The sequence below is a fragment of the Vulpes lagopus genome, chromosome 15, assembly GCF_018345385.1.
Source record: "Vulpes lagopus strain Blue_001 chromosome 15, ASM1834538v1, whole genome shotgun sequence".
NCBI lineage: Eukaryota > Metazoa > Chordata > Mammalia > Carnivora > Canidae > Vulpes > Vulpes lagopus.
Genome location: NC_054838.1, coordinates 21,780,612 through 21,802,656, shown reverse-complemented (window position 1 = coordinate 21,802,656; position 22,045 = coordinate 21,780,612). Strand labels below are relative to the sequence as shown.

Below are 22,045 nucleotides of genomic sequence, written 5' to 3'. Positions count from 1 at the left end.
GGTGTTGAGTTTCCTGGCAGAAGTGCCCAGGAAATACGGGGCAATAGGCCTTACTCATTGATTATTTGATTATTCAAAAGTATGAAAATCTGGGACAGTATTTTAGCCCTCGTAGTAAAGGTGGCTTAAAATCTTAAAAAAAAAAGAAAAGAAAAAGGCTAAGGGTTGCAGAGGAAATACTGCAGGAGATAGTAACCACTCACTGCTCAATGTGGATCAATGTTCTATGTTGCCAAGAGCACCAAGTTCCCATGTGCCTGGGAATTTGCAATGGGCTGACCCACCAGAAGAGGTAAGTTATTTCACAGCCTTGGGTGAAGGAGAACTACTCAATCTCTACTGGGATCTTGTTTCCTGCTGTGAGCCAGAACTATGGAAGCATGCCCTACCAGGAATGGAATACCCACCTCTGAAGGAAGCGAGGTAATGGGAGTCCTTGTCTGGTATGTCATACCCTGCGTCCATCTCCCAGCTGACAGTATTGTCTCTCCTGGCCCACATGCCTGCTATGGACAACCTGGCTAGACCCCTAAAGCTGCCAACCTCCCCCTCTCAAGGCCAGGAAGGCACAGTGGGTTTTATACTGTACAATCATTTGGCCACTGTCTTTGTTCCTTCTCCTGGCCTAAGGGATACTATTGCGCATATAAAAGCCATTACTACATTCATGCCCAAAATTAAATGATAGCTGGCAAAGCCTGTTTTTACCAAGCAATTAAAGATTTTCTAATAATAAAAGCTGTCCTTCAGAGTAACATGGACTTGGATATTATCACTGCCTCGCTTGTACAATTATCCAAACAGAATGCTGTGTGTTTATATATCATGAGTCTGCCAATGTATCATAACTTTATTACATTATGTGAGGACACAATGAATGTCCTGAGTGATTTGACTCCTGGCCTAGGGAACTTAATACATCAGTGGTTTAGATCATGGTGCTCTTGGAGAAAAAAAATGGTTACTTATTTTGGCAATCATCTTAATCTATGTTTTATCTTCCATGTGCCTATACCATGCTGTGACATCTGCTTTTAATGCAGCCAGACAGTCACCAGATGGACACCACTAACTCCACACCAGTGAAACTCCTGCTCACTGCAGAAGAGGGGGCAAGTGAGATTGTAAGAGCCCATTACAAAGGATGGAGTGTTAAAGGAAGTCAAGAGGAGGTGACACCCGACTGACCCCACCATTGGACCTGGGCAATCTCGGGCTCTTTGCGGCTTTACATCCCATCCCATCCCCACTCTTGGGATGGATTTTCCACTCACATTCTCACATTAAGAGTTATTTCAAAGACAAAGCCTTGAGAAAGTAAGATGTTAAGACCATCTGGATAGTCTATCTGATTGAATCCAGTGAAGGTGTCTTTATGAACTTTTAAGATTCTGAGGGGCAGATGTAGAGATCAACTGTGTTAAGAACTTAAAAAGGCTTTATTTAAAATAAAGAGATTAGCGGCTCTTGGGTAGCTTAGCTAGTTAAGCTCCAATTCTTGATTTTAGCTCAGGTCACGATCTCAGGGTTGTGGGATTGAGCCCCACCTTGGGCTCTGGGCTGACCAAGGAATCTGCTTGGGATATTCTCTTTTCCTATACAACTGCCCACTACTCATCCACCCTGTGCATGCATTCTCTCTCTCTCTCTCTCTCTCTCTCAGTCTCACAGAAATAAAAATAAAAATAAACGGTCTAGAGACTACATTTTCTTTTCTAATGCATGCATAGGATTTTGAAAAAATAAAAATTTCTGAGGCTCCAGCAATCCTGGTGAGGGGTAGACCCGGAAACAGTTGAGGAAGATTCACCCCCATTTGCCCCCTGTCCTGGATTCTCCTGTTACCAAGATGTTATGTCTAAAGATTTATAATCTGAGTTCTGAACCTAATCTCTAATTCCCAATAGCTTCTTTCCCTGACACTGTGGGGAGCCCATTGTCTTCTATATCTATGGGAGTCAATATTAGAAAACATGTCTATAGCTGAGCTCATCTGGAAAAGCTATAAGACCCTGAGAGAACTGAAGGCCTCCCGGGGTGAGGTGGCTGCTCATCCTCATCCCCACAGAACCCATGGTGAGGTAAGGCAAGGCACCATGGATCTCATTTGTGTACTACTTCAGATGTTAGTCTTTACTCCTTAAGGCTCATTTTATTTTGTATATTCGCTACTTGAATTTACGCCTATTCCATTAGGCACAGGAGGCTTTCGTTTGATCCTGATCTGAGCCTGAAGGCTCTCTTCCCTGCCTTTTTCCAACTTTACCCAGGACACTAACGGGAGGTGCACACACACGCATGCCACACAGATGGGCCGACTTAAGGGGAGACAGTGTTCACTGTACCTGGGTAATGTCAACCTTAAAAATAAAATGGCCAGTTGTTTTAGCAGCAAAATGAGTTTTAAAAGGAATAGTGGAGAAATTACAAGTTGGGAGAAGCAAACACTGGCAAACCATAGGCAGGTCTGAAGAGACCAAGACAATGTAAGTTTTTATTCAGTTTCAGGAGGACATTGGGGAGGGCTGTATGTATAAAAGTTCAGGGAGAAGGAGAGTTGGAGGTTTTGCTGGATTCTCATTGGCTGCCAGCAGTGGTTAGTGTGTTATTGCTAAGGTGGGGCCAGGGGACAGGGAATCTTCCTTCCTTTTCTGAATAGCAGGAGAGAAAATTCCTTGTGAAAAGTGTACTACCCTGTCAAAATAATTCTCCTTGCAGGTAATGCAAGCTACATGTGTCAGGTACATGAAAGCACCCTCTTCAGAGCTTCTTGGCCCCATTGTAAATAAAGGTTCCTTTACTCATTTTCACAGTCTGAACAATGAAATAATAATAATTTCATTCTACAGATAATTATCCAGCTGTCAAGGATACACATGACTATTCATCTAAATAACTCCAGAACCAAAAGGTAAAAAAGTTATGTTTAAAAGTGTTAATGAATCCAATAAAATATTAGCCAGTCTTCCTTAATTCACAGTTGTGATAGAATTGTAGAATTATTTTTCTCAACTAGTTCTCATGAAGAAATCTTTAAAGTCTTAATTATTAGGAGAATGATAACATTTTATAAACTTTATAAATTAATGAAGATTGCATTCCATCTCTAAACGAGGGTACCACGTAGGATGATTATTACTCTTTTTCAATCAAGTGATAACTAAGACCTTTTTAAAAATATATGCCCCCCTTGACTAAATTCATGAAAGTGATCATTTGTTATATTTGAAATTTGCTTCAAATCAGTATCCTCTCCTTTCATCTTCTGCTTATGTATATATTAACCTATAATCCTGCATTGTCTTTAACTTTGGTGTCTTGGGTACCACTGTCAGTATGTATCCCTTTTATAATGCCTGTACTGATGTCCATTCTGATTACCTATTCATTTACGAACGGATCACTTTGGAGGGCACCACTTTTAGGTAATTCTTAGAATTTTTCTGCTCAAACAATTTCATAGGCAATCAACTACTGCAACATTTACCATACATTCCCTATGTTTTCCTCTCTCCTTTCTGGAAGCTCAACAGGCTTCATTGGCAGCAACACCCATATTCCTGCCTGGTATCATATACACAGAGATAGAAGAAACTTAAAATTAGGCTCTTGCCTAGGGTTCTTTTTCTGATTGAATATAATAAACACTGTCACTATGATTATCATCAAAATCAACACTATACCATTATTATTTTTTTTATATTTTAATTTTTTTTTTAATTTATGACAGTCACACAGAGAGAGAGAGAGGGGCAGAGACACAGGCAGAGGGAGAAGCAGGCTCCATGCACCGGGAGCCCGATGTGGGATTCGATCCCGGGTCTTCAGGATCGCGCCCTGGGCCAAAGGCAGGCGCCAAACCGCTGCGCCACCCAGGGATCCCTATACCATTATTATTAACTATATCAATTCATATTTAAAGTGAAAGTCTTCTTCACCCATCTCTATAGTATTTAAAATTTTCAAGTATTGCAGTCTACCTCAATTAATATAGTATGGTCAAGTCAGCATCAACCTTACTTGGCAATACTGTATATTGTTTATGACTCTATTCCACTTCTTTCTTTTCTTTTTTTTTAAAGATTTTATTTATTTACTCATGAGAGAGAGAGGTTGAGAGAGAGAGAGAGAGGTTGAAAGAGAGAGAGAGAGAGAGAGAGAGGCAGAGACACAGACAGAGGGAGAAGCAGGCTCCATGCGGGAAGCTATTTCTCTCATGCTTGTGTGCCCATGCACTCAAACAGCTCTCTCCTTTATGGTAAACACAGATACACGGGAAAAAATAGGTTAACATGTGAAAAAAATAAGAAAAAGATCTCACTCATGTATTCTAAAATTAGTTGAATAGTGTAATAAAAACTAGCCCGCATAGTTCATTTGATACTATTCACAGAATCAAATGTTAATTGTATATCATTTCTCATAAGTGATGTGAATTAAAATCCTACTTAGGACAGAAAAATACCCCACATAATAGAATAAATGGAAGATTTATTTATGCCTTATGATGTGGTGGAAGAATATAGACACAAAAATTTGATTGTCACTGGAAACCCTGGGACTCATGGCTCTGATGGGAGGTAGACATGATTCTCAAGGGGAAATATCAAAAGAATTAAGATTCCAGCTGGTAAACACACACACACACACACACACACACACACACACACACACACAGAACTCGGAATTAATTAACCACCTGCTCCTAGACATAATTTTAAGAATTTTTTTTTTACGCTTCTGATCCCAAAGTACTGACTTACTACCTACCTATGATGGAAAATCAGGTCCCTCTCTTGCTTCTAACTGAACTTCTAGGAAAGAAGAGGTATTAAAGGTCATTCTTATCCACAGGTTTTATTTTCTCTTTGGATCTGTTTGTATAATGAGACCAAGGCCTGCAGAACACTGCTTTCTTTTGAGGACTTGGCTCATCAGTAAGTAGGAAGGGAATGCCATGCCATCATATGGGGTCTTCTTTATGAAATGTATGTCCCTCAACTTCTAATTGTTTCTGTAGCCAGCATCACATTCTCAGACAACTTATGTATTTCCTTTCATATAGCAGAGAAACATGTGAAACTTCCCTGGGAAATATTTTTAGTAATCAGTAGTTCTGTGAAGATTCTATGTACCAGGCTGAGTTATAAATTCTTAATATGAATCATCTCACCTACTTCTCACAGAATTCCTATGTTATAGATATCATTACTGTTACTATCCATAATGCAGAGGTAAAAACCTAAGTTCAAAGAGCTTAAATTATTTGCCCCAGACCATACAGCCACTGAACCATGCAGAAGCCATGGTTTTCTTTGTTTGGACTTATGGGGTTCATTCAGGAAATCAGCACCAGGATGGCAAAATTCATGGACTGTGCACTTTCCTCCACTGAATCCAACTGTCTTGCTGCTTAATAGCTTTTTCTGAAGAAAGTCACTTTCCTTCTAAAATCTTGATACATCATAAGGAAAATATGAGTGGATGAGAATTTTTTTCACAAGGGTTGCATACATTTTATGGAGATGATCTTTAAAAGTGTTATAATCCCAGAGGTATGGTATTATTCCCCTCAGTAGAAGTTAGCTATGGTACATCCCAGTTTCCCAAACAGGGAAATAACCTTGCTGAGAATAATAAAATGTTGCCATGCCATTAGCTGACCACAATGCAACTAGAATCAGCTTTAAAAATATGAACCATGATTACTCCATTGACCCTCTCAAAAACACATACCCATACACTCATTCAAAATTTAGGGTTCTTGATGGGATGAGCACTGTTATACTATATGTTGGCAAATTGAATTTAATCAAAATATTTAAAAATTAGTGCCCTTACATTTATTTAGGAATAATATCAGAACTTCTTAAAATGACTTTGCTTCTCCAATCTTGTTTCATATAAGAGGTTTATTGGTACCCAAAATTTTTCTGCAAATTATTTAAATTCCAAGACTTTTCATCATCTCCTTTGCTCATGGTTTTTCTCTCTTTCTGGAATTCTCCTTTTTCAACACATACTACTGTGTGGCACTTGTTCCCTTATTTAGGATATTTTAAATATGACCTCAAATATTCCATCTCCAAGATTAAATGGGGTTTCTGCTATGGGCTGTGGCTGTCATCCTCCCAGGACCATTTCTCATTAAGCAACTCAGTTTTTGTAAGGCTAATGTGCTCTCCCACTCATACTGCCTACATCCAGATATCATTAAACTCTCCTGTTCTGACCACCGAATAAATAGCATTTATGGCCTCATCATCATTCTCATCATCTTTGGAGCAGACTCTGTACTCATTCTCCTCTCTTATTTGAAGATTCTGATCAATGTGCAAGGCATTGCTTCCTGGGAAGAATAATTCAAGGCCCTTAACACTTGTGTGTCCCACATTTGTGCTGTGCTGCTGGTGTCTGTCCTTGTGCTGGGGTTATCCATTATCCATTGCTTTGGGAAACAGGTTCCACCCATGGTGCACATTATCATGGGTTATGTATACCTATTAATTCCTCCTGTTCTCAACCCTGTTGTACACTGTGTGGAAACCCAGGGGATACGCACCTGTATTCTGGATAATCTACTGAAATTATAGCACAGAGTACTTTAGGATCAAATGTATTTCTGGAATAATCCTTATGAAATCAACTTCTGACTTGAGCAAAGAAAATATATCAATAGAAATAGTCATATATTCACAATCTGCATGTACATATTTTTCTCGTATGGAAGTTGTTGAAAACAGTAACACTATCTTATGACTTCGTTTCCCTCACAAGTCAAGGACGATAGATGAGAAGTATTTGTACAAATAAAGGGTCAGTTCTTAATCATCTATGTCGTCAGAAAGCCCTAGTATCCATGGAAACTAGAGGATTAGTTGGAAGATGTAGAATGCAAATTATAAGGTATCCAGTAGAATCCATGCTATCAACTGACCCCATGTATTCTGCGATGTAACTTCTGATAATACCTTCCCTAAATGTCTCTTCCATGATTTTTTACTACTTATCTTTGAAATTACATAATTTTCCCTGCTTTCACTTTTGAGAGTTTTATATTTAGATATTGCTTTACAAACATATTATCCTATTTTACCATACACTGACCCAACTTCTTTGACATCTAATCATAAAAACACATATAAAGCCTAGAAAATGAGGCCAGAAATTAAAGAACAGACTGAATATCTGTCATGACCTGAGGTTATGGCATGTTAGGTACTATTTGTCTCACGTTTTAATTTGCTAACTAACATTCTCCTGATGAATGAAATTATATGACTAAACTTGGATAAAAGTAGGCTCTTGACACTTAACATGTGTTGGGGAGTGTACTGCTGAGAATATTTGATAGAGGAAATATACTTTTATTTAAATAGTACTCAGTTTAAATAGTTTTTGCCTCCAAGGAGTCATTAAAATAATTACAAGAAACAGAAATAGGTTCTTTCATTTGCATCTTATCCTGCCAAGAATAAAGAGATATCTCATGAGCCAGTACTTCAGCTTCTCAGAGGATAATCTCAAGTTTTTGTGATTTCTATGGCTTTCATGAAAGAAAACAAATAAAATTATATAACTTTATAGTTGCAAAGATTTATGTACATGAACAGGAAATTCACAGTATTTCTAAATGGTTGTATGGTAAAGAAGGAGTTTTAAATTTGACCCAGTGCCTCATGTGTGCCTGTAAACAATCTATGCCAGTCTTAGACATTCTGCAAAGCCAATGGACATTTTGTCATTGTTATATTTATTTTCTCATTTGTCATTTTCATGTTTCATATCATTCCAGAACTCTTTATTTTTGGAACTCAATGCTTTTAATTTTTATCTAGGAAAAACATATTTTCTTTTTATTTTCTTTTTTAAAACTGTGCAGTATGTGAATATCTATTTCATTAAAATGGAGAACATGTATCTTTCACTGAGTAGCCACATTAACGAGAATCCCAGCTTACATGCAATCTATAAATTGAAAGAATAAAGAAATAAACAGATGGTCACATATATTTGAGACAGAAACCACAAAGTAGACAGAAAAATCAAGGCCATAATATAAACAAGGAAAATTACCTAAATCTTACGTGCAATAGAGAAAAGTAGTTGTATAGATAATATTTCTTTTGGAACAACAGGACATTTATGAATACATATGACTCTGTGAAGTCAATGGCAAAGGTGAGGCTGACACCTATATATGACATATATGAACATTCTAAGAGAATATCATATCATTGAACCCTGCTTTGGATGTTTCTTAGTGAAACATCTATGCTTCATACTTTTACCATGCTTCAATTTTTTTCTGACTGATATTTAATAATTTCTCAAATCAGGCTGATGAGGTAGTTCAAGGATGCCAATAGAAGAACTTAATGATAATTTCAGATTAGTGAATTAAAATAGGTGACTTTCTGGAGTGCCTTTCAGAAGTTTAGTCAGTTAAATGTCCAATTCTTTGTTTCCACTCAAATCTTGACCTCAGGTTGTGAGAGTTAGCCTTGCATCTCCTCATGCTCAGCATGGAGTCTGTTTGACATTCTTTTCCTCTCTTGCTGCCCCTCCTCCTGCTCATGCACATATTTTCTCTCTCTCAAATACACATATATAATAAATCAAGTCTTTAAAAAGTAAAATAGATACAATAAAATAAATTAGATGACTTACTAAATCACTTTGAAATAAGAGAGTGTGTGATTTCAGAGTTAAGGAGTACCAGAAGGTACAATAATTAACCAGAAAATAAAAATACAAACAAACACAAATTGCATTGCTTTACAACTCTAACTACTGAATAGCATCAGAATTACCTTCCCTAAAGGAATATTCTTATCTTATTGCTATTCTCTAACCATTGCAATTTTGTCTCACTTCTCTGGCTCATCAACATTTAATGAATCAATTTTTGTTTTCCCCTCTATTAACAATATATACATAGATTGCTTTAATTGATAATGTGTATATTTCTTTAAACTTATTATGTATAACTGCCACCAAAAATCATGGATAGTAATGACACAGTTACATAAACTTTTCTCTTAATTAAAGTGTTGTATCCATACACATGACATGTTATTACTTGACCACTGGAAGCTGTTGTCTTGGAATTGGGATTATATGGTACTAGGAAAGATCAAAGGAAAGAACATTACTGGAATTCCACATGAATTGTAATTTAAATTTGGGTAATCCAATAGTGGTCACCATCATCTCTTTCTCTTATTCTCCTCTACAAATTGTATAAAGAACTTAGGAATCTGTGCTAAATCATGTTGGAATAAAACATTAATTGCAGTACCAGCTCAGGCAGGGGCATTTGATGAGGGAACTAGATCTATGGAAGTGGAAGTATCAAGGATTCTAAATAAAACCAAAGACATTTGTTCCCCCAGGTAAGACCAGGAAAACCAGAACTAGATACATCTGCCTAATTTGTATCTTTCAAAAATATGCTGTGAAAATATAATTACTTGCCTTGTTGCTGTATACACCAGCAATAGCACTTTCTATTCCAGAAAAAAGTAAATATCCTCAGAAAGGTCAGAACATGTGTATAAACATTTAAAAGATGTTTCTGATGCAACATGAAGATTGATAACTATTGCTTTGAGCCTACAATGTTCTTATGCCAAGATAAGATTTTTCCCATTTTAAGAAAGGCTAAGCAAATATACAAACCCATTGCTATAGCAAGAAGGCAATAAAAAAAATTCCAGACAAATAAGAGTATCAGAAGCAAAGAAATGTGGAATTATTATATTTAAGGAAAACTTAATGGATAAATGACTGGAAAGGGTTGGGGATAGAAATGGAAGGGAATAGATGGAAATGATATCTACCACACTCCAATCTAATGTGTTTATATTTACAGGGAATGTATAAAATACATGTTAATTCAAGCTGTATAGTGCCAGGAGATACCACTGTCTCCTTAGGAACTTCTTGAGATGCTCTGTTGCCTCCAATTCTGTTCTTTACTCTTTTGTTGGCAAATATGATGCCTACAAACCTAGAGCAGACAAATCAGTATGTGTTTACATCATTTAGATTGCTGCTATTATTGTCTTGAGGGCATGCCTACATCATAGTAGAACTGATTTTTGTGGGGAAAAGTAGGTGGAGAACGCCTTGGCGATCTGTTTGGTCTTCACACTATAGATGATTGGATTAAGCACGGGTGGAACCAATAAGTAGATGTGAGCCATGAAGATGTGGATGAGGGGAGAGGAGTGTTTGGCAAAACGATGGACAATAGAGAGCCCAATCATCGGCACATATAGATGAGTACAGCACAGATGTGGGATGCACATGTGTTGAGGGCCTTAAGCCTCCCCTCACGTGATGCGATTCTTAATATTGAGTGCAGAATGTTCATATAAGACACAAAAATACCCAGAGAGTCCATGCCCCACAGCACACTAATAAGAACCAACCCGTATATAACATTAAACTTGGTGTCAGCACAGGCAAGACGAATCATGTCCTGGTGCAGACAATAGGAATGAGAAAGGATGTGGGAGTGGCAGAAAGGAAAGAAGGCCAACCTGGCCAGAAGTGGAATTATGGCAAAGGCACTCCTAAGCAGGGCTGCAAGGCCAATTTTAATGATAAGTCTTGGGGTGAGAATGGTAGCATATCGTAGAGGGTGGCAGATAGCCACATAGCGGTCAAAGGCCATGGCCAAGAGCACAGATGATTCAGTGAAGGAGAAAGTGTGAATTAAAAACATTTGGACCACGCAGATATTGAACTGGATTTCCCGGGAAATGGACCACAGCACCCTGAAGAGTGATATCATTGTGGGCATGGACATGCCCATGTCAGTGAGGGAAAGCATGGCCAGGAAGTAGTACATGGGCTCATGGAGCCTGGGGTCTGTCCGAACAATATGCAGGATGGTGCAGTTACCCATTATTCCAACAAGGTAGAGGAGACAGAATGGAATGGATATCCAGTGGTGAAATTCCTCATAGCCAGGGATACCTGTGAGATAGAATGTGGAGGACAGGCTATTACTGGAGTTTAAGGTTGCCATGGAGCTCGCTGTGCAGCTAACAATCCAAATTCAGGATCCCAAGCCAGTGGGGAGGGCAATCATGAGATCAGCATCTGAGTCAGGAAAACAACACAAAACAAATGACATGTTCTTGTTTGCACTCTTCCATGCATCCTCACATTTTTGCTCTGTCTGTCTACGTTGCATTGCTGTGCATTGTCAGGTAAGTGAAATATCCACTTTATGACCACAAGGACATTTCCTCCTGCCTCCTGGATGCAGATCCATTGACATTCTGTCTAAATACAGACAATCTTCTTCTAAAGACACTACTCAGAACAGCACACACACAAACAGTTCTAGATTAGATCTTTCACTTTATAATTCCTTCCAGAATTTTCTTGGCAAGGGCTACTGAGCTTTGTTAACTTTAGCTTCTTTCTCTCTTGAAATGGGCAAAAGACGTGAACACTAGGAGAAGGACAAACATTATATGGTCTCATTCATTTGTGTAATATAAAAAATAGTGAAAGGGAATAAAGGGGAAAGGAGAAAAAATGAGTGGGAAATATCAGAAAGGAAGACAGAACATTCCCTAACTCTGGGAAATGAACAAGGGGTGGTGGAAAGGGAGGTGGGCAGGGGGTGGGGGTGACGAGTGACGGGCACTGAGGGGGGCACTTGATAGGATGAGCACTGGGTGTTATTCTGTATGTTGGCAAATTGAATTCCAATTAAAAAAAAGAATTCATCCCGTCAAATGTCCGCCTGAGACAAGGATGAGTCAGCTTATTAACATAAGCAGCTCTTACCAACATATCCAAAATTATGTAAATGTCGCCACAGGCCTGGTCTTGGACCAGCATCACCACAAGCTAAATATAGGTTAAAATACACTTCCTTGAAATAATTTAGAATTTTAAGAATTATAATAATGAACTGTGTCATTTGATGTGTAATGTTCTTATTGTAATAAAATATATAATTTTAGCAAAGTATAGTTGCTTCTGACTTTAAAGTTTCAGAACCTTCTTTCTTAAAGGTCAGATCTAATCCATCAATTTGAGAGTGGTACCTTCTATAAAAATGAGTAACTAAATAAATTAGGTGCTATAAGGAAAGATAGAGCAGAAATTCATTCTTCAGAGCAAAAACTAGAGAAAACAAGATAACGAGAAAGTATGATGCTCAGAAAAAGCATCTGACCTGGATGCAAAGTCTTTCCTACTCAGAACAAATGAGAAAACATATTTCCCACCAATAGAGTCTCTTACCCCTTCTGTGGTCAAGAACAACATCTCTGAAGTACAACAGATGAGCCACCTCTCAAAATCCCACTTGCCCATCACTTGCCAAGAATCCCTGCTCACCAAAATGCTGTTTTGAGAATTTGCAATCCAGGAGACAGCTTACTTCCCACTGCTAATAAAAAATCTGGCATCTTCCTGTCTTGTAAAGTCTGCCTTGGACTTTGTGAGATTCAGATCCCCTTCAGTCTTGTCTAGTTCCATGCACAAACTCTGACTGTGGCAGATATGTGGCTGGAATTATTAATAATCATAGTTTTCTATGCAACAGAAGACATGTAATAATGAAAATAAATAAATAAATAAATAAATAAATAAATAAATAAATAAATGCCAGAGATCATAAATCCAGTCTTTCTGACTACTTATATTACAATTAAATCCTGCCCACACATTGTGGGATCTCCTGCTATTTTCTTCTATCACCAAGTCTTGCTTCTCTTGCCCTGGTCTTATCTCCCTCACCCTCCTGTCCACCCCTGCACTTATTACCTTCCAAGCTCAAATTTTCCAATATGATTCCTTCTCTTCCCTGATTATCTTCCAAGATGTCATCCCTAATCCAATAGGAAATCTGCCTTTCGTTTACCTCACTGCTGGTCAGTTCACACTATTTCTCTCACTTTATGGGGTCTCTTTCCCTCTGCCAAGAAGAGGTGAACCTGAGGTTTAATGGAAAACTGGAATATACCTGATCTGGAGGCCAGGCTGCAGCAGCTTTATCATTTCCATGACTTTCTATTGAGGTTTGAGGGGGCAACTGCCCTCCATCCACCTTGTTCAGACTCTTTCTCTGCTTCCACAAGCACATCCACCTCAGTAATATTCTAGGTCCCAATGCTTGCTCACGTTTGGGTTGGGCAAATAGGCTTATTTCCCTCTGGAATCAGAGGAGCCTCATCTGTAAACTGTAGATAAAAACAACTTGACAAGTTTGTGCTTATAATTAAAGGAGATCATGTGGGTAAAATAATTAGCATGGCACCTTACATATAGTGACCATTAAAATAAAATACTGATAACGGTGATGTCAGCAATGACAATAACGATATTTCTTGGAAGTGTAATGGGAGGTAGGAAGATATGAGGAGACTGTGGAGTATCCTCCAGAGAGGAAACACCCTGAGTGGGCATCTTACAAAAGTGATCTAGGTCAGCTGAGGGATTGGAAGTGAGGGATATGAGGTTCATCTCTGTTTCTTCCAGTGAAAATTCAGTATAGATATAGGTATAAATTGCTTCATGTCCTTTACCTCCAAATTCTTCTGGTAATTTCAATCACTATACTTACATAGTTTTCATTCTGTTCCTTACCAATTTGAGAAGGAAAATAAAGGTAGAGCCCAGGATAAAATGGGAAGTCTGTGCAAATAAAGGAATGAGATCTTTGGGGACTATCACGAGCCTGGAATCTGAGCAGCCATGTCAGTGTTCTGAAGTTGCCACAACATATATTCACTATGTTCCACAGATTCACTAGGATCTGCTCTGCCTATTATTCCACAACTCCTCATAATGTGGCATTGGTGCATTTTGACTGCTCAATTCCTATTGCTTCTGATTCTTTTCAAATTCATTCACATGGCCTCATGAGGTCTTCTACCATGCCTCAGAATAGGAGGGTGCAGTTTGAAGATGTAGTCGATAGACTCAAAAATTGGAAGGAGTTATAATTTGAGGTTTAGACTCCTGAGTCACAACTATGTCATATTGGAAAGCACTGATACTTGGGATTCTAAGGGACTTTGAAGGTTATCTGATACAGTCCCAATCACATTCTGGAATCCCCATTCTGTCATGTCACAAAAATAATCCTTCACCCCTGGAAGCATCACATCCCGCCCATGGACACACAGACCACCCACCATAGAGATCTGGGGTATCCTTGGCAAGTCCAATCTGAAAAGTCTGACCGAATCTGGCTTGAAAGCTATAGGAATGAGCATGAAGGCATTTTGGTGAAAATCATGTTCTATGATGACCTGATAACCCTTCCCTTCTGGAACATTCTCCTGGTCCTTCTCACACTCTTCAGTGTCCACTCTCCACCCTGTTGTGTCTCACATCCCCCTCTGTGTTTTCCTCTTACGCCCACTTTTATTGTCTCCAGTCCTCACCTACCAGGTAGGCTAGTTCCTCTGGCCACTGGAGACCATTCTAATTCTCTGAGCAAGAAGGATCAGTTCAGAAGTCTTCCTCCAGTACTTTGAGATATGAGGCCCCAGGATAAATGCAGGACAGTGTGTGTAACCCTGTCAGTGCCACTGACACTGTTTGTCAGCTTGGGCTTTCTCCACTATTTAGGCTACATCCGGGTGTAGTAGTTTGGGAATACAGGGCCAAGAAGGCTATTGAGATTCTCTAATGCTTATTGCCTCAATGTGTGGAACCAATGAGTTAGTGCAAAGTGATATGAAATACTACTTTGTATCCAGAATATGATAGGGCAGTAAAGAATTTTGGATATGTTGTAGCTTGGAGGGTATTTATAAGGACTTACATTGGAGAGGGACATAAATCTGTGCCCTTAGAGCTGGAAATGACTCCAGTTAAGCTCTATTATTAGACACTAGTTAAAAATAAGATTCAGTTATGTGTCTGCCTCTCTTAAAATCATACAACAGGGGTTTTTGAAAATTCATGTTTCTGTCACTCAATTTTCCTGTGAACTTAAATCTGCTATAAAAATAAAATGCATTTCAAGAACCACATACCAAACAATAAAACCAACATCATCACTCAGATATGATTGGCTATGGTGGTACTATTTTCACTATGCCATAGATTTCTCCCTGATGAAACAGATAATATGGTTAATATGACTAAAAATAGAATTTTTTACTCAAGTTTTAAAACTCTTACTTTGTCAACAATACTGACTCTTCAATGTCTATTGGTGATTGAACTATGCAGCAGGGTGGCATGTACACTAATGAATACTCAAAATCTCTAATTGGGATGGGAATTTCAAGTATGGTGTCATTCTGGTTAGTACAGGAACTACTTTAAAATGTGGTCCCCTATGAATATCAACTCTGGTGTTGATTTTGACATTGATCTAATTATAATGCCTAACATCTCCAAACAAACAAAAGTCTGGTTTGAGATGGATTCCCACGGATTCTATCAGACATTTAAAGAAGAGTTATTAGCTATTTTCCTCAAAGTGTTTCAAAAAGTAGAAATGGAAGGAAAACTTCCAAACACAATTTGTGGAGCCAGCATTACTTTGATTCCTAAACCAAAGACCCCACTGAAAAGGAGAATTATCGGCCAATATCCCTGATGAGAATGGATGCAAAAATTATCAGTAAAATACTGCAAATAAAATTCAAGTGTGCATTAAAGGAATTATTAACCACTATCGAGTGGGATTTATTCCTGCCTGCAAGGGTGGTTCAATATTCACAAATCAATCAACATGATATACCACATTAATAAAATAAAACCTAAGAGCCATATGATCCTGTCAAAATTGCAGAAGAAGCATGTGACAAAATACTGCATCCTTTCTTGATAAAAACCCTTGACAAAGTAGGGATAGATGGAACATACCTGAACATCATAAAGACCATATATGAAAATTCCACAGCTATTCTCATCATCAGTGGGCAAATACTGAGAACCTTTGTCCTACATTCAGGAGAAAGACAAAGATGTCTACTCTCATCATTGTCTATACTACCTAAAAGCAATCTACAGATTTAATACAGTCCCTATCGAAGTACCACTAGTATTTTTCACAAAGTTGGAACAAACAATCGTAAAATTTGTATGAATCACAAAAGACCCCAAATAGCCAAAGCATCTCTGAAAAAGGAAAAACAAAACTGAAGGCATCATGATTCTGGATTTCAAGTTATATTACAAACCTGTAGTGATCAAGACAGTATAGTACTGGCACAAAGACAGACACATAAATCAATGGAACAGAATAGAGAACCCAGAAATGGCCCCACAACTATAGAGTCAACTAATCATGTAGCCAGACACATGAAAAGATGCTCAACCTCACTCATCATCAGGGAAATACAAATCAAAAGCACCATGAGATACCACCTCACACCTGTTAGAATGGCTAAAATTAATTACACAAGGAACAACAGGTATTGGCGAGGATGCAGAGAAAGGAGAACCCTCTTGCACTATTAGTGAGAATGCAAACTGGTGCAGCCACCTTGGAGAACAGTTTGGAGGCTCCTCAAAAAGTTAAAAATAGAACAACCGTAAGATCTAGCAATTGCCCTAGTAGGTATTTACCCAAAGAATACAAAAATACAGATTCAAAGGGATACATTCACCCTGATGGTTGCAGCAGCATTATCAACAATACCCAAACAATGGAGAGAGCCCAAATGTCCATCAACTGGTGAATGGATAAAGATGAGCTACGCACACACACACACACACACACACACACACAAAATGTAGTATTATTCATCCATCAACAAGAATTAACTAGCCATTTGCAACAATATGGATGGAGCTAGTATATTATGCTAAGTGAAATACATCAGTCAGGGAAAAACAAATATCATATGATCTTCACTCTTGTGTGGTATTTAGAAAAGAAAACAGATGAACATATAGGAAGGGGGAAAAGAGAAAAAAGGAGGGAGAGGGAAACAAGCCATAAGAAATTTTTAACCATGGAAAACAAACTGAGGGTTGATGGAGGGAGGTGGGTGGAGGATGGGCTAGGTGGGTGATGGGTATTAAAGAGGGGAGGGCACTTGTTAGGAGCACTGAGTGTTGTATGTAAGTGATGAATCACTGAATTCTACTCCAGAAACCAATATTGCACTGTATGTTAACTAAATGAAATTTAAATTAAAAAATAAAAAAGAAGGGGACCTGGGTGGCTCAGTGGTTGAGGATCTGCCTTTGGTTCAGGTTGTGGTCCTGGGGTCCTGGGATTGAATCACGTATCAGGCTCCCTGTGAGGAGCCTGCTTTTCCCTATGCCTATGTCTCTGCCTCTCTCTGTGTGTCTGTCATGAATAAGTAAATAAAATCTTTAAAAAACAATAAAAAATAGAAAGAAAGATAATACCTAACAACTTTGTCGTGTGTTCACTGAACTCAAAAGTTGTCTATTGCACAAATATCACAATTTACTAATCTTCAGGCACGCATATATTTAACACTTTCAATTGAGAACCTGCTTTTCCCAGAAGTTGGTCTCCTCAGTGTAATAGTCCTCCTATAGAAAATGTACTCAATTACTCAAGAAATCTTCCATCCACTGATAGTATACAAAAATGTGAGATTATTTATACCTTAACAATAGGAAAACCCTCACATTTCTATCTTCAAATGTCTTAAGGAATTGCCAGACAAATGACCTGGACTTAATGCCTTCCCTGGCACTGGATACCTCTTAATTCTCTTATATTTTCATTTCTTTAATATTAACTTAAATCACTTTGCTATCATATAAGTTTGATATAATCAAGAATCCAAATTAAAGGGTTTTCATTAGTCAGTGCATTCATACTCTTGCCATATGGTCTCTATATTCCACGGGTATACAATGGAAAGAAATGAGAAAACAATTTTACTTTCCACTTCCAACATCTTTGACAACCTTAGGTTGTAAGTTCACTATGACGGGGAGAATGTGATGGGCAGATATCCACATTTAGAGCTATGGATAGAGCACTACCTACATCACCAGCCTTAGAGAGGATATAAAAATGAAAGCCAGAGTAGTTTCTGTGAGAAGGGCATGTTTAGTCTATTTCCCAGCTCTATCCTGCTTTGTGTCCTGACCATAACGGATTGCGTGAATGACTTCTTTCATTCTCTGGCTTCTGGTTTGACTTGGTTAATGATGGGAGCTGGAAACAGGAATACAGAAGAACATACAGTTGAGGTGTTTACTCTCCTGGGTTCGCCAACTCCCCATAATGGCTGCATCTCTCTATAAAAAGGATAAGTGCATGTCAAATGTCCTTTCCACAAGATACTTTTTCTGAGTTCAGGTAAATTCTTTTTTCCTTTGTCACATTGAGACTAGTGATGGTAGCAAACTATTCATCTGGAATACTATAAATACATAGATACAGATAAAAATATAAATATAAACCTTCTTCATTTTCCTTAATCTTGCCTACATATTTCATTGACTCCTGACCCCTTCATCGAATTCTTGAAATTAACCAGTTTGAGTGTGGCATCTCTTTCCTAACAATTCCTTAATAAATCCAAAGAAGAAATGTCTACCTCATATACATGTATACATCTCTGTCACTTTCCATCTCTTGTGTTTATCACCATGACTATCACTATCTGGAAGTTTATTACATGTTGAAATTTTAATATGTGTAATACTTTTCTTCATTGTTTTTTACAAGAAACTTAATATTCGTTTTTTGGTTAATCATGTACAAAATATTTTTTTCAAAACCTCAGAGAAGCCAGTTGTTCAAGTATAAGAGAGAAAACTTCAGATAAATCATTGCATATTTATTTTTCTTATATACATCAGTTAGAGAAAGCTAGCACTGAGAAAAGATGAAAGCAGATGACAGATGGAAGAAAATACCAGCAATCGGAGCCTCATTGTCCCTATGGTACTAGAATGAAAAATAATTAGTACAGATTCTCTTTGAATGCTCTTTCTTATTGCTCATCTACATTTCTATTCTTCCATTGGAGTGTACACTTTAAGTTTCAATATTGAAAATTTGTTTCCTCTTATTTCTTACAGAATTAGCTGAGATAGCAAGAGTCTACTGCAGTTTTTGGCATCTCTCTTCCTTCCTATTTTGTTTAAAGTTCTTAAGACATTTTTCCTCATAGGAGTGTACACTGACCAAGGGGTATATTTATATATTTTTTACTGCCTTTCAGGGTGAGTATACAGTCCTGTGAGTGTGAAGTGTTGATTAGTCTGGTGAAAATTAACCCAATGCATTCATCACCCAAGCTTTTTCGGATACTGATTTCATCAGAAGTAAAGGAAACAAAGAAATGCAATCTTATTATTTATTCTATATCTAAACTGAAACAGCTATTTTATTATGATTTGGATCAAAGTCTGTGAGAATAAGGTCTACTTTGCTTCACTGGAAAGAAAATGTACCTCTAGTTGCTGGTGCCCAGTCTGCTATATATTACCTCTGTCAACTTTGTATAGCTAAAAAAGTCTTATTTTTAACATGGAAAATTTGGCTTCTCTTGAAACCTGAGCAAAAAAGATCTCCACAGATGTTTTGGGTAAAATGAATTTCCTCTTTCTAAACCTCTTTGTACCAGGATTTTGAGATACTTTAAAGCTAGAAAGTAATGATAGAAAAAATTACAATATTTTTCTTATAGATAAATGTAAAATTTATTAACTATAACATACTCAAGATGCATCAAATGTGTCCAAGAAATTCTAAACTGGTAATCTTCAGAATGAAGGTCATGGATGCAAAGGTCAAAAATAGAGAGAATCTCATCCCTTCTAAGTGTGAGAAAGCCCAACCTTTTTGGGTGCTAATATCCTTAGAAAACCTTGACGAATCTGCTTTGTCTTGATGCTATAAATAATTGGATTAAGTACTGGTGGAACTAGCAGGTAAATATTAGCCATGGTTATATGGACAATGGGGGAGGAGTGTTTTGCGAAACGATGCACCAAGGATAGCCCTATCATGGGCACATAAAGAATGAGCACAGCACAAATGTGGGAAGCACACGTGTTGAGAGCTTTGAGCTTCCCTCCCTGGGATGCAATGCCTAGCACAGAATGGAAGATGAAAGCATAAGATAGCAAAATTCCTAGAGAATCTACACCCCAATAAAATGCAACAACAAACAAGCCATATAAAATGTTGAATGAGATATCAGCACAGGCCAAATGGATGACTTCTTGATGCAAGCAGAAAGAGTGGTAGAGGATATGGGAATGACAGAAGGAAAATGTAGGAATACGAACAAGAACAACAGGGAGGACAATGCAGCATCTGAATATAATGAAGACCCCTATATAGATAATGCGTTGTGGGGTGAGTTTGCTGGAATATCTCAAAGGATGGCAAATGGCAACATACCGGTCAAAAGCCATGGCTAGAAGCACAGCTGACTCCATCAGAGAAAAAGTATGAATAAAATACATTTGGGCCACACAAGCATTCACCTCAATCTCCCTGGCATCAAACCAGAAGACTTTTAATACTGTGGGCAGGGTAGAAAAGGACATGCCCATGTCCGTAAGGGACAGCATGGCCAGGAAGTAGTACATGGGCTTGTGGAGACTCTTGTCTGTGCGGATGATGTAAAGGATTGTGCAGTTGCCCACTACTCCAATCAGGTAGCACATGCAAAAAGGGATGGAAATAAAGTGATTAATATTCTCATAGCCAGGAATCCCAGTGAGGTAAAACAAAACAGACTGTTCAGTACTGGAGTTAGAGCCTGTCATGAGTCGGTCCCATGTAGCCATTTTCCTACGGTAAAAATGTGGGCTCCTAGAAGGAAGAAAAATACACAATATTGAGAAGACAGCAACTTACATTTCTAAGTTAGGTGTTTTCTTAATTCTTATTGCTTTGTAGAGACTTTATACAGTTTGGAAAATGGTTTTGAAAAATTAGCCACACACACCACCTTCTTTTAATGTATTACTTTTTAACCTTTTAAGTGGATTATGGTTATTATGTAGTTTTTTAATCAATCATTTATCCTATTGATTCTGGATTTTGAGTCATTCACAGGATTCTCTTCCCTCCTCTAAATTTATAATACATTCTCCTGTCTTTTCTACTAATATTTTGATAGGTTGGTTTGTTTCTATTTACGTTTAGATTCATTGTTTACTTGCCATTTATTTTTGTGTATGACATTAAGTAAGGATATTTTCCAAGCCCCTGACCTACCCATGTTAAGCATTTATTTTCCTCTGACATGGACACTTGATGGAAACATTCTAGAAGGAATGTCAGAAAAAGCTTAGACAATAAATGCATAGAGTTAGCTATCTCCAATGGAAAAAACCCACAAGACTAATTGAATCATATCATAAAATATGAATGGGTATTTCTTTTTTTTTTGGGGGGGGGGGTATTTCATAAAATACGAATGGATATGACTTCAAAAGCATTGTATATGTAGTGAGTGTGGTTACCAATTAGAGAAGGAAATAAATAAGCCTTCAAACTGGTTTAAATGGGAACCAGAATCCCACAAGGATCTGAAGGTAAATAACATTTACCTTATTTAGTCAGTCATGGGTAAGTTCTTGTGTACTTGTGTACTTGTACTGCAGTCAGGCCAGAGTTTTACTTAAGTGAATTGTTAACATTTTTTCCGCTGATGCAATTGATTTGTGAGCCACATCAGTCTTGCTGATCCTGGACACTCTCTTTTGGTGTCACTGGAAATCGCAACTGTTTTCCTAATGCTCCTGTATGTGGACATGGCCTTAGGCCATTTCTGACAGAATCAAGAAAAATACCAGCAATCACAGTCTCACTGTCTTTATGGTCTCAGAATGAAGTTAGTATCCCCCCACATCCCCACACTGTGATTCAGTGGTCCATTATAATTGCAGCAATCTGGTGCCATTCTCCTAATTTTCTTGTTTTTGCTTCTTTGCTCATTCAGTTTTAATGTATTTCAGTTACAAAGTGAAAAAACCCTATCTCATAGTATGGTACAGATAATTACACTAAGTAATGTATGAAAGTGCCAATCCCAGTCCTCTTTCAGTTTGAATTTTTACATTTTAATGATAATATTTGTAAAATATT

General features: G+C 37.8%; 1 protein-coding gene and 1 pseudogene across 1 annotated transcript; both read right to left on the bottom strand.

The window, feature by feature from the left end:
• Nucleotides 1-10,080: 10,080 nt before the first annotated feature.
• On the bottom strand, nt 10,081-11,038 carry LOC121475917 (annotated as a pseudogene).
• An 8,720-nt stretch (nt 11,039-19,758) lies between these two features.
• Nucleotides 19,759-20,718, bottom strand: LOC121476152 (olfactory receptor 51G1-like). The gene has a single exon (XM_041729888.1). The coding sequence runs from the start codon at nt 20,716-20,718 to the stop codon at nt 19,759-19,761; it is 960 nt and encodes a 319-aa protein (XP_041585822.1).
• Between the last annotated feature and the right edge of the window lie 1,327 nt (nt 20,719-22,045).

Coding starts and splice junctions, on each gene's coding strand:
- LOC121476152 (XM_041729888.1), bottom strand. CDS start 20,718: ATGACAGGCTCTAACTCCAGTACTGAACAGTCTGTTTTGTTTTACCTC.